Source organism: Taeniopygia guttata, chromosome 1A (genome assembly GCF_048771995.1).
Source record: "Taeniopygia guttata chromosome 1A, bTaeGut7.mat, whole genome shotgun sequence".
Taxonomy (NCBI): Eukaryota; Metazoa; Chordata; class Aves; order Passeriformes; family Estrildidae; genus Taeniopygia; species Taeniopygia guttata.
The window spans coordinates 57,248,539-57,261,338 of record NC_133025.1 but is presented as its reverse complement, the minus strand read 5'-3'; the positions used below and the strand labels follow the sequence as shown (position 1 = coordinate 57,261,338).

At 47.8% G+C, this 12,800-nt stretch overlaps 1 protein-coding gene across 2 annotated transcripts in view; it reads left to right on the top strand.

The window, feature by feature from the left end:
* Positions 1-5,156: 5,156 nt before the first annotated feature.
* The window catches only part of CREB3L2 (cAMP responsive element binding protein 3 like 2), a 74,367-nt gene continuing 66,723 nt past the window's right edge, over positions 5,157-12,800 (top strand). Inside the window, exon 1 of one of the 2 annotated variants that reach the window (XM_030263306.4) lies at positions 5,157-5,442. In XM_030263306.4, the coding sequence (XP_030119166.2) occupies positions 5,335-5,442 (108 nt within the window). In that variant the 5' untranslated portion in view covers positions 5,157-5,334. The remainder of the gene's footprint in view (positions 5,443-12,800) is intronic. The other variant, XM_030263305.4, reaches the window with a different exon arrangement.

Genomic DNA, 12,800 nt, shown 5'->3' with positions numbered 1-12,800 from the left:
AGTGTGCTTAGCTTCTGTTCATTCAATGGTCAACTTATTTGCACTCTGCTGTGGTGATGGAGCTCATGGCAGTGTCTGTTTTGGAGTCTGGGAGCTGCCTTTCTCCTCCAGACTCAGAGCAGAAGTGACAGCAAGGATTCCCTTCACCATCACAATGGAGTGGCCAGAACTGCCAGAACTCTGCAGCTGCTGAATGGCTCCTGCTAATCTCTGCCCCTGGCTCAAACTGGAGACAGAGCTAGCACAAGGTATTAGGATTAGGTGCCAGCAAAGAAAAATATTTACTCAAGAACTTTGGGTTTTCTTGCCCTTCCAGTTCTATTTAAAGTAGCTAGTACACTTTTTATGGTTGACCTGCTACAAAGACAACATGCACTGACTTTGAGCACACACTGGAAGCAGTGTGCTGAATGTTCAGCACAGCTTGGCCATAGGGCAGCCCTTCCCAAATGATTCTGCATTGCCCTAGTTAGAGCAAAAATAACCAGTGGCAAAGGCTTGCTGTGTGTTCATCTTATATCTGCTCTCCTACTCTGTGGCAAAGTTAATCTGTAACTAATTCATTTCACTTGAGAGAAAATCCTGTGTGAGATCAGCATTCCTATAGCATCTGGTTGGTTTCAGGGTTTTTTGTGGATAGGTATTTGTTCTGTGGGGAAATGGAATGGGAATAGTATCACCTGAGTGAAATACAGTGATTCCTTGTTTATTACTAGACAATGAGTGTTTTCCCACAGTGTCCGCTGGAAAATGGCATTCTGCTTTTTCTTGTCTGTGTTAGCATCTTGTGTAAACCTGATGAGGCAAATCCTGGCCGCTTGCATCAACCAGGATATTTAGAAGCATTTGACCTTAAGCAGGAATTTATTTTATGTATTTATGGAGATAATTACAAAAGATAAATATGGATGACTTCTTTTTAAAATGTCAGCATGTTCACCAAGTATTTGGAGCGTTTCTGAACAGCTCTGAGGCAGGGCTATTCTGGTTTGCAAGGCAGCTCCATGGCACTCTGTTATTTCTGTCAGCCTGCTGTAGGGCGTAGGAAACACTTTTTTCTCCCTGTTTTTGTGGCTGGTTTGAGGAAGACACCATGACATTGTGCCTGTGTCACACAGCAAAGAATGCTTTCAGCTTTAATTCTTATTACTCTGCAGTAATTGCTCTGTCCACGAAATTAGGAGGCATGAAGAAGTAGGAGAAGATGCTTCGGCCATAGAAATCAAGTCCCATTTCACCAAAATAGCCTCTCGTTGTCCTCTGTGTTCTGTGGGGTTGAGGGCACTGTGTCTGTTCCCAATCACAGGTCACACTTCAGTTCAAGACCAGCAGTGCCTGTGGGGGCCTGGTGAAAGCCCTTGGAGAGGGGCAGGAATTGCAAAGGCAGGAAGGCTGAATTGAAGCTCAGAGAAGCCCCTGGGTACAACGGCAAAGAAGATTCTGGTAAAGGGAGCCTGCATTTCTGTCAGTGTACCAGTTATGTGGTTTAGTAACGGGCTGGCTATCCCACTTTTTTGATGTTTCAGAAAAGGAATGAAATGCCAGGATTGTGGGAAGAAAACTTTACTATTCTCAAGCTCACCTTCTATTTTTAACTCTGAAATTTCTGTGGTGGAAGCTTTTTTGCCAAGTAGTTGAGCATGTCTGAATGTACAAACGAAGACTTGGTGTCTGTTTATCTTGGCAGTGGTGAGCTTCTCAGCACAGCAGTGTGATTTAAATCTCATTTACACAAGAAATTTGCTTTGTTAGTGCAAGTAAAGTCTTTGTAAAACACACAAAAAAGTAACTCTCACAGGGTTTCTTTTTGCGACATCCTCTTGTGGGGAATATGTGTCGGTGTGTGTAAGACTTTTTCTGTTCATTGCTTAGACCCATGTTAAAAATTCAGCTCATTACTATACCTGGCCATTTCACAAAAATCTCCAGTAACTACTGTGATTAGAAAGTAACTGCTGGTTCATTCTTTATATTCTTAGACCTGGAATTTGTGTCCTGCACTCTTTAAGAGGTACTGAATTTGTTGAAGATATTTCTAGCTTGGCTGTTTTCTGTTGCATTCAAGGGGTAAGATTTTTACTGGTAGCTGGTCAGAAACCTGGCAGTTTTCATCCTGTGGGCTCTGCTGCTGTTTTTTTCTTGTTGGTTGGTTTCTCAAACTGATTTAAACAGAGTGGCTGTAGAAAATGGATGGTTATCTTGATCCTGGTTGTCACAAGTCAGAAAAATGTCACCTGTAAATATTTAACGAACCTTTGTGCAGCTGACCTGATCGAGAACTGAGTAATGATGTGGTTGCAGGAGTTGTGGCTTCTGTAACCTGGATCTGCAAGGAGAAAGAGAGTGCCTTTCCTTTGCTAGGGTTTGTCTTGTTGCTTGCTTTGTTCTTTGATATTTTAAGTGGTGTTTGTTTGGAGCTCTGCCTTAGCAGCCTCCTCTTTCTTAGCTGTTTTGGTTTTCTCTGTAGGTTTTCTATGTGTGTTTTCTGCATGGGCTTTCTGCTCCTTGTAGAAAGGGAGCAGAATTCTCAGTAAACAAAAGCTGAGCTCTTCTCTTCCTGGTATGTACAGACAATAACTCCCCAGCCTTTGATGTTCTTGTAAATTTTTGGTCAATTTTTGCACTCTCCCCCTGTGCTGCAGGGTGAGTTCAAACCCATTTCAGAGGAGTGGGGTGACGAAAGGTTCTTACACAAAAGAAATAAAAAATGCTCTCAGAATTACATGAGAACTTAATAATACTATTATAGCTGTTCTAAGACAAACGTAATGAAACATGGAGAAACAGCCTTGAGTTTTCAGCAGGCTGGTAACTATTAAAGTCTACCACTCAATTCCTCCAGGGAGTATGGGATAAAGTTAGGATAGCTGTGTCTGTATCATGTTCTTGTAGGTTTTAAGGTGCTTTCCCCAGTGCCTGATTTCTGATGTAGTGTCAGGCTGTGGGCAGCAACATGTGACACATTAGACTGTTGTCCTATGTGTTGTATCAGCACGCTGAATAATTAATATTCTCTGGAAAGGATTAGTTTTTTCCACTTCTGTCTCTTCCTTGTTCGTGTATGTGCTACCAACCTCTAGCAGAACCTTGCTATTTCAGATTTCCTTTCCCAAGAAGAGCTGGTGCTGCAGCACAAACACATCAGTGTGGTCTCTATGCTGTTGGCTGCTACCATGCAAAGCAAATTGGTCACTTTTCCTTACAAAGTTTTGGGTAATTGTTTCAGAGATGTTGAACCTGAAAATTTACATGTAGCCTTGAACACTAATTTTAATCATGTGTCAGTGTTTTATATTTATATTATAGGCCCAGAAATAGCTAGTTTTGTGTGTCAAAATATTTCAGTGGCCAAAGAAGTCTTCCAGCATACTTACGAATTCTCAGCAGCCCTGTCTCATAGCAGCAGCTGTGCCTCAGTACCAATGATAGAGAGCTCCTGGTGAAGTGCAGAGGGGGGAGGGACACAGTTTTTATAGCAGGAAGAGTGGAAACCACTGGGGAAAGCAGTGTGCTGTTTACCCAGGGTGCCTCAGTTTGTATGACTGCTTTACCCAAGAGGAAAGGACAGAAGTGTGTGCCTGTGCAACTTCTTCCTTAAATAAATATTTCTGCCTGAGAAATGTGTTAGGGTGAGAAAATTCAGCCCAGTACTCTTGGTCAAACACCAGTCCTTAGGAGCCCCTTGTTCTTATCATGCTCAGTAAAGGAAGCTGCACTCACCCGATCAGGACTACCTTATTCCAAAGTGGCCTTCATTTTGTTGGTTTACAAGGCAAACACGGGTCTCCCTTTAGATTTTTCATATGGGCAAAACATTCATTTAGTGCCCCAGCCCCAAGAGATTATCTAGTCACTGCAGTGATTTTAGACGGTGCTAATCTCAGCCAGCAGGGTGATGAAGAGCCTTTTGTTAAAGGGATTAGCACAAGGCCACAAAAGCTTTGAGAGGAAGAACACATCCAATGAAAACACTCCTGGAGGCTCCTGGATCAGGAACTGACCTTTACAAATTTCACAATCTGCATCTGGCATCTGGACTGGCACAACGGAATTGCTTTGATAACAGTTCCTGCCAGTACAAACAAGAAGTTTGTACCTCTGGGTGGGCTTGCCAAAGTGGAAGGTAGCGATTCAGGTACCGGTACTTTGGTTTTAGCCGTTTTCTTTGCTGCTGAAGTTAAATATCAGGCTGACTTCTTTTTGCAGGAGATCTTTGGTAGTGTAACTTCTGTTACACGTTTTTTTCCCCTAATCAAACTCCAGCAGTTTAATAAACTTTAAAGGAACAAACCTGGTGAAATCACCATAATTTTTTTGTATTTTTGTTGCTGTTGTGCCTTTTAAATTCTGGGAGCTCCTTCTGGCGTTGTTTTCCTCAGAGGGCTAGTCTGGGCTCTCCTGAGTGAGGACTGGGTGACTTGTGCTGCACAGGTGCTGGCTCTGTGAGTGGTTGGAAGTGGCTGCCACAAGAGGTGATGTCTCCAGGGGGGTCGAGGAAAGAGACCACCAGGCGGTCCGGTTCTGGCTGAACTGTCCATTAGTGTTGAGCTGACCCCGCAGCACCCGCCCGTGCCTCAGCTGCGTACTGAGCAATTCCTAGCTTTTTCAATCCTAAGGATTTGGCAACTTGTCACTTTTAAATAACAATGGAATGTCAGTGTTGCCCCGGCTTGGCAGGAACACAAGTCTTAAAATACCAGAATTTCCCTTTGCCTGGCATTATTTTTACTGCCGGTTGCTGAGCGCTCTGGGACCGATCTGAGGCAGGAACCAGCAGCCTCCGTGCGGCTGCCCAGAGCTGTGGCGTTCTGGTTTTCAGGAGGAGTGTTGTGACCTGTTTTCACCGAACGGGTACCCCGTGCCCCGCTGTCCCGGCCCCTCCGTCCCGGCCGCGGCCGCCGCGGGTCCCGCCCTGAGGGCGGCCCGGCCCGGGGCGGGGCGGGGCGGCGCGCGCCGGCTGCAGTCTTGTCGCTGCCCCATTGGCCAGCGCCCCCGCCGCTCCGCCGCGCCATTGGCCGCGCGCGCCACGCCCACGTTCGCGGCCTCGGCCTCTCGGGGCCCGCGCGCCCATTGGCCGGCGGCCGGCGCCGCTCGCTCCCGATTGGCGGGCGCGGCGGCGGGGGCGGGGCGGGTGCGCGGCGCGCGGCTGGCGGGGGTGACCCGCCGGGCCACGCCCGCGCGCTGCCGCCGGCCGAGGGAGCGCGCCGGGGCGGGGGCGAGCGCGCGGCTCCGCGGCCCGGGGCAGCGGCGAGGGCAGGGTCCGGCAGCGGCGCGGCGGGCGGACCGACAGACGGACAGAACGACAGGCCGGCGCGGGTGGTGCCTGCGGCCGCCATGGAGGTGTGCGAGAGCGGCGGGGAGCAGCCGCCGCTGCTGCACTGGGACCGCAAGCTGAGCGAGCTGTGCGAGCCCGCAGACCCCGACACGCTGCTGAGCCGCACGGTGAGGAGCGGCGGGGGCTGGCGGCGGCTGCTGGCGGTGCCGGGAGGCCGGGGGTGGGATGGCTCAGACGCCGCCGTGGGCGGCGTTTCGGGGGCCGTGGCGGGATTCCTCGGGTTCCCCGTGGGCGTCCCGGTCGCGTTTGGCCAACAGGTGCTCCCCGCGCCCCTCGCCGTGACTGCCGCCCCTCGGGGGCTGCACCCCCGGCGGCCGAGGTGTCCTCGGGCAAGCCTGGGGGTCCCTTGTGCGCCGGCGGGGCTCAACTCCCTCCCCTCCGAGCCTGGCGGCGGCTCCCGGTAACCGGGGTCCCGCAGCCCCCGCTCCGTCCGTCGCCGCTTCCCCCCGCCCGGCCGGGCTTCTGCAGCTCCCGCGGCGCTGCCGCTTCTCCCGGGCGACCGCTCAGGAGTTGCCGGCCGTGTCTTCTTCTTCAAGACCGGAGTGTCCCGGCTCCATCCCGCTCCCCAAGCGCAGGAAGGAAGTGACACAAGTTTCGATGTTTTTGTTGTTTGTTTTTTGGCTGGAATCCCCATATTTTGGCTTGCGCAAAACGCATACTTAGGACAGTTCCGAGGAAACGTCTGCTCTGTTGGTTTGCTGTTACTCGGGAGGCTTCTCGCAAGCACAGCGACGCACCTCTGTAAAGCCCTGTAGGTGTGAATCCCGAGTGGAAGTGTGCCGGAGCACCTCGGGATAGCAGCACAGAAGTCTCCTCCAGTCCGCTGCTGGTGCGAGACATGAGGCGGCAACACTCGGTGTGGGTGTCGAGCACGTGTTTGGATGGCGACCCAGGGGAACATGGTGGTGGCCACTGGGATGTGGCAGTGCCCCAGGGATAGCGCATAGCAGGGGCTGCCACAGCCTCCGCGCTTCTTCCTTGCACCCAAGAGGGTGATGTGCAAACACAGCCCCGGAGTGAGGCACCCGGCTCTCCTGGGAGCAGCGGTGATCCCGCAGCCACTGCCTCTGTGCTGATCTTGGCCTTAGTCTTGTAAGGCAAACAAGGAAAACCTTATTTGTTGTGTGTGGTAGTCTTACTGATCCGGGATCGTGTCCGTCACAAGCTCCAAGCCTCATTCCAGCAGGAAGCGAGCCTGCTGCAGGCCTGACAATCTTTAAATAGTGTTTGGCTTCTTTGTCTTTGAAAGTCTTGGGCTTTCTTGCGCAATGTGTATCTGCTGGTAGATCCGGGAAAAGCAATCGGGTTATGGTGGCTCGGGCTTTTAAAAGAGCCAGCAGGAGCACTTAACAGTGGAAAGCTCTTCCTTCAAACAGCTGTTTTGTTGTGGTTATTTTTCTTTATCAACAAGAATGTTGTGAATGAAATGAGAGGCTCTTTGGAAAGTGTTCCCCTTCAGATGCCAGTTGTGCTGGCATACTTCCTCTTGATCTGTTTGGATCCTTGTGATGAGAATAGAGTTGCCACTCTTTTGTTTTCTTACTCAGTGTTCTCATGTCTTCTTTAATTAGTGCTTTGAAGGAGATCTTACACTTGAGCTAGAAATTGTGGTGCAGTGACATGGATATGTGTCTTTTCTGCCCTATCTCAAGGACCCTGAGAATTAAGTGTGTCTTGATAAAGATGGTAGATGGAATTGGGATGCTTTTCCCTTTTTGGTTTTCAAGTTTTATTGGGGATCTTCAGCTTCGAATGCTATGAAGATGAACATTTTGTAAGGGGCATTTTGCTGGATCTGCAAAATCTTGGGCTGTGGTTACCTTTTTTGGGAGCAACAGTGACATTGATTTGTTTATGTTTGCTGTCTTGCTGATTGGGTCTTTTTAGGAGTTTAAGATTTCTTCAGAGACCCTCTTGAAGCCAAATAAAAAGTATGAAATAAATTTCTCTTTTTGGCTTTTTGTGGAATTCTTCTGAAAGAATTTTCAGGGAAAAAAAGCCCAACTAAATGCTATAAAGTAGGTGTAGTGAGGTATTGCAATCTTAAAAGAAGAAAGTAATGTTTATAAAATTGACATTCTTTAGAGTGAAAAAACCTCACACTTGTGCCTGTTGAACTTTTTTTCTCCAAATGTGCCCTGCCATGTGGAGGAAAATACCCTGCTTGATACCATGAAACACAAGGTCTCTATTTACCTCTGGCCAAAACTTCATAGAATCGTTTGAAAAACCCAAAACAAACAAAGCTCTCTGGATGAAACATCTGTTCTTCTCCTGGGCTGTGCTTTCCGTCTGGGAGGACTGGTTTGACTCAGTTACTCTGCTGTTTGTAAACCTACTGCAGGGTTTTTCTGGAAAGGTGGGGATGATGAGGAGACCCTTCCCGTGGCCCCTCTGCAGGAGTGCCCATGCCCTGTGCTGTCTGTCACCCTCACAGCCAAGGAACACGTGTCCTACAGCATCTTCTGGTCTTCACACACTCCTGAGGTGCCTCTTAGCTGGATGTGCAGGTCTGCACCCAAGGAAACCGTAGGCTTGGGAAAAGTCTCTGGGTCCGTGAAGCAGCCTGGGACTGTGAGCTGGACTGGCAGGGGGAGGAGGGAGAAGATGATGATGACTGAGGGGAGAGGTCACAAGCAGGAAGAAGGGTCAGTGTCATTCCACTCAGACCTCTGTGTACAGACTGCTGAGGGTGAGAATTCTGTGCCAACTGCCTTTTGTGTCTTTTGAGTTGAAATTTAACATTTCTATGACCAAAAAGGCTGTTCCTGGGTCTTGTTGTTTTGACACTAGCAGGCATGTGTGAAAGTATGCATACACTTAAAAACTTGACCTCTATTTTAAACTGTTCCAGCCTGCCTTAATTACCAGGGCTGAAATCCAACCTCCTGGGGATTTACATTTCTCTTTAACAGCTGATGATTTCACCAGTGCCTGGAGCTGTGTAAGAAGCCTGTCCCTCACCCCACTGGTGCTGTCACTGATATCAGCTGTACCTGAAGAAAGTGGAGCCTCGGGGAGCTCAGCTCTGCTATTGGCAGGCAACAAACCTGGAGCTTAAAGTCTCGTTAAAGTCCTCACAGTGCTCACCTGCATGCCAGATAGCTTTATAGCAGTTATTTTTCTGAGTGGTTTCCCATGGAAGCAAAGGCTGAAAGGTTTCCCAGAGGCGTGTTCATGGTATGTGTCACATGTCTGCATTATATAATCTTCAGCTGTGCTTTAGTTTGTTGTGACTGTGTTGGTAGTGCCATGTGCTGGCACTGTGCAAGGCAGCGTGTTTATTATTATTATTAGTGTTATTATTGTTATTTTGTGCTTTTTTTTCTGGTGGTTCATCAGAAAGGAAACACAACACCTGGCCAAGGGGAGCAGGAGTGTGGCCAGGTGGCAAAACCTCCAGCTTCTGGCTGCTGCTGTTAGTTTCCATAACAAACAGGTGGGCCTGAAGCAGGAGAGCTCTGCTGGAGGTCCTAGGGATCCACTGGAATTGATCTGTGGTTGCACATGGCCTAGCTGGGACCCTGTCTTCTGTGACAAGTGCCGCATCTGATGGAGATGGATAAGTCTGACAAACACACCATGAAATGCCAGCTACCTGCCCCATTGCAGGATGGGGGCTGAAAGGCAGGTGGTTCTTTGACATTTAAAACCTCCTTATGTAATTCTGAGGAGGCAGTTTTATTCCCCCCCCACCTCCATTTTCATGGCATTTTAACACATGAGCTGCTGCTTCCAGATGGTAGCGAAATGCAGCAGAATGCAAACATGGATGTGATCCTGTCTTGGCCCATGTAGAGCTGCAGGTGCCCTACAGGTATGGGGGGACAGCAGCTGGCTCAGATATTGAGGACTAAATTCCTACATACCACGTCCTGGGTGTCTGGATGAGTGATTAACTGGAGGGTAACTTCAACTGCCAAGTAGCCCAAATGGGTTATTTGTTAAAGAGGCTGCCTATTGAACTTAGAACTCATGAAAACATTGAAATTAGTGAAATGTCACATTGCTGCTGCTGTTGCCTGAGTGGTGTCTGAGCCCTGTGATCCTGTGTCCATGTCACTGGTGATGCTGTGGGCAGCTCAGCCCTGGTCAGGGGTGTAGTGTAGGTTGGAATGAAAGGAGGAGGCTTCCTAGGCTGCTGCTGCCAAGTTTCTGTTTCCCTGTGAAAGCAAAACCAAAGGTGAGGGTTAATAGTCAGGGTTGTGATTGTCATCTAAGATGAGCTTGGGGAAACTCTGAGCTGGCCTTTCCTCCCCATCACAAACCTCTGAACCTCAGCTGTGCTCGCCTGGTGACTCATTTCCTCTGCCACAAAAACGATGGTTGCTGCTACTTTGTGCTTCTAATGACTTCTGCAGGAAAGCTGCTTCTGGATGAGCTGCCAGGGAGTGCCTTGAGCTTTTGGAGTATGGCAGTCGTTATTTTAATGGATGACAGTCTGTGTGTATTTAATTGAAAGCTGCAGTTACTGCAATGGGTGTGGATGTGGAGCTGGCTGTATCTTATGGTGGCTGCATGTAGCTCTCTGGTGTCACTGTAGTTGGATCCATTTTTTGTTTCATTTTGGTAGAGGGAGAACTACTTCATTTATTTGCACATGGGGTTTGGTCTGTTGCCCACAAGCCATAAAGATGAAATCCCTCATTCTTTCTTCTCTATACACCTGCAGCTGACTTCACATAAAATATTTGTACAGGCAGTACTTGCAAAAATTTTTACAAAATTGCAGTGAGGAGGGGAAATGAGATAGTGAGATTTTTAAATAGTTGTATACAGAGCTCATACAAAGCAGTACTGTTAAATTTTGTCAATGACTTTCCATATCAATAAAAAAGTCAACATCACAACTGCTTAACAGCAAAATTAAGTTGTACAATTAAGTTGTACATGGTGCCTTGCACTGAAAATCATTTATCCTCCTCATTTTCTTCCCAAATTTAAATAAGAAAACTATTCCAGTTTGCCAAGAGACATGTCATGTACTTGTAATGGGTCTAACTGATCTACAGTTCCTCTAAAAGTAGAGACAAACACAAGTAGGAGACCGTGAAACTTTACCCTGCTGTTTTCTGACAGTTAAAATTAGAAAAATGGGGGTATTGAGTTGCTGGCTGTAACTGTATAGTGAAGTGCTTGATTTGCAGTGAAGACAGGAGCTGGAAAAAATGTTAGTCTGTCCTGGGACCAAGTTTGAAGCGTGGTAGATAGGAATAAGCCAGCATAATGTACAAACCCAGTATTTATTCTTTTTCCTAATGGACGTGACTGATGTGCACTGTGCTCTGTAAATGTTTCCTTTGGAAAGCCAGTCCTTACACATGAGGCAGGTTGTGCACGATAGCAGGGGTGAAGGAATTTCACTTATGGTGTTACCAGACAGGGCTTTCCTGTGTCTGGAGTTGTTCAGCTTATCTACAGGGCTGGTGGGAACTTGTGCTCTTTGCAGGTCTTTGTTAGCAATGTGAAGAGTCCCTTCTTAGCTAGGGCTAAGTGAGTTTCCCCTATTCTGGGACGGGGACTAGTTTTCAGTAAAGCAGTCTTGCTTTTTTAGTATTACCTGTGTCTGTAGAGGAGACCCGTGTGTGCTGTGCATTGCTGGCTACTCCTTCCTCCAAAGGGCTGGAAGTTCTGTCTCACTGTGGGCTCATTCTGTCTTGGTCCCCCTGAGATATTTGGTTGTTGCTTTGAAGACACTTTGAACGTAGCCCCCTGTCTCTGACTGGGCAAGTTTTACTGCTGGCTTTGCACTTGCAGATAGGTGCTGCTTTTTTGTACTTTTTTGCATCCTAATGTTGGTTATCAGGCCTTGCTGTTCTTACTGCTGTCTGTACACCTTCCTCCCTGCATTCCCAAAGGCTGTTTTCCAGTCACTTCATAATACTTGGTTTCAAAATCCATCATCTGTATCCTCTGTCTTAGGCTGCTTCTCTTGCTTTTGGTGAAGGATCATTTTGTGGGTGAGACCTTAGCAATTACTGATAGGTGAAATTGCTGTCAGACACAGACTGTCTGACCTGGCTTGGTGGCATTTGTCTTGGCTGCCAACCCTGAGCTTACAAGGTCCCCCCTTTAACTCCTCTGATTCCTTACAGCATCTTGCCTTTTTTCAAGAGAAATAGATTCCTGGTGGGTCCCTGAGGGGTGCTCTCACAGTAGAGCTCTTAGTCTGTGTTTTCAGGAGGGCACATTCTTTTGTGCTGTTGCTCCCTATTCATGTCTCTCTGAATCATGGAGATGCCTTCTGGCTGTGTTTCTTTTGTGAGTGACAGGACCCGACAGTGCAGTTCTGCACCTGGATGTAACCACAGGCTGTTGTGGCAGCTGCCTGAAAACTCATCCAGTTTTGAAATGACTTTTTTTGCCAGAAATTAGCTTTCAGGCTTATCAGGTCCCTGACACAGCTTGCCCTGTAGCAGCCCAGGTACTGATGCTGGTGTGAAAGGGCAGGTAGGAATATTTGGCTGGGGAAGGGATAGCGGAACTGCATTTTGAACTAAGCGACTGTGCAGTGGGAATAGTCAGAGTAGGTTTATGAGTTGTGCTTAGATGCAAGCCTGATGTGCATGTGTGTATTTATTTGATACCAGCAGACTCTGATTTGGATGTCACTGGAAAGAAAGGGGTTTGCCTGGAAGAGGTACTTGTTCAAGGGTCAGTGGGAAAAAGGCTTGTTTGAGAAGGATGTGGGTATGTAGCAGAAAAACAGACAGACCTGATTTTCAAGGAAGCACTGATGTTGGATTGGTTCATGGCCCCACCACCCCTCCATGATGTCAAGTGCTGATGAAAAGTGGAAGCTACCTTGGATGCTAAATGATTTTTCTTTCATAAACGCAAATGGAATGGCATGCAAAGAATAAGCTTGGCTTAGGGCCACAATTTTGCTGGCAAATATGTTCCCCTTTCAGCTCTCTGAAGTGAGTAATAGGCAGTAGGGAAGACAGGTGAAAAATGGTGGGGTTTAACAAGGCTTTGCTGAGGTGCACATTCAGTCTGAGATGCTGAGCTTTTCAGAGCAGGGACTTTTTCTCATTCCTTCTGTCTGCGAGCTGTCAGACACAAATCACAACTGCAGAAAAGAAAGTCACTGGATTGAGTGGAATGCTAAATGTGCGCTGGAAGGATACACAGACTCTACCAAATAATGGGCATTCCCTCTCCTGAGGGTGAGTAAGGAAGCAGAGAAGGCAATGTGAGAAAATAAAGTGGGGTTAAATGGGATAGACCTTAATTGCTAGAGCTGTCCCCATAGGTGCCATCCTCTGTCTTAGGCTGCTTCTCTTGCTTTCATGCATCATCCAAATGTGAAGCTGAATACTGCCAGTGACCTCTCAGTGTCTTGGAAACTACTAGCTTTATTTTTTTTGCCATCTGCTGCAAACTGGCTTTCAATCTTCTGTATGTGATCTGGCCCCGCTGAGGTGACAGGCAAAAATTTAATGGAAAAATGTGACATCTCTCT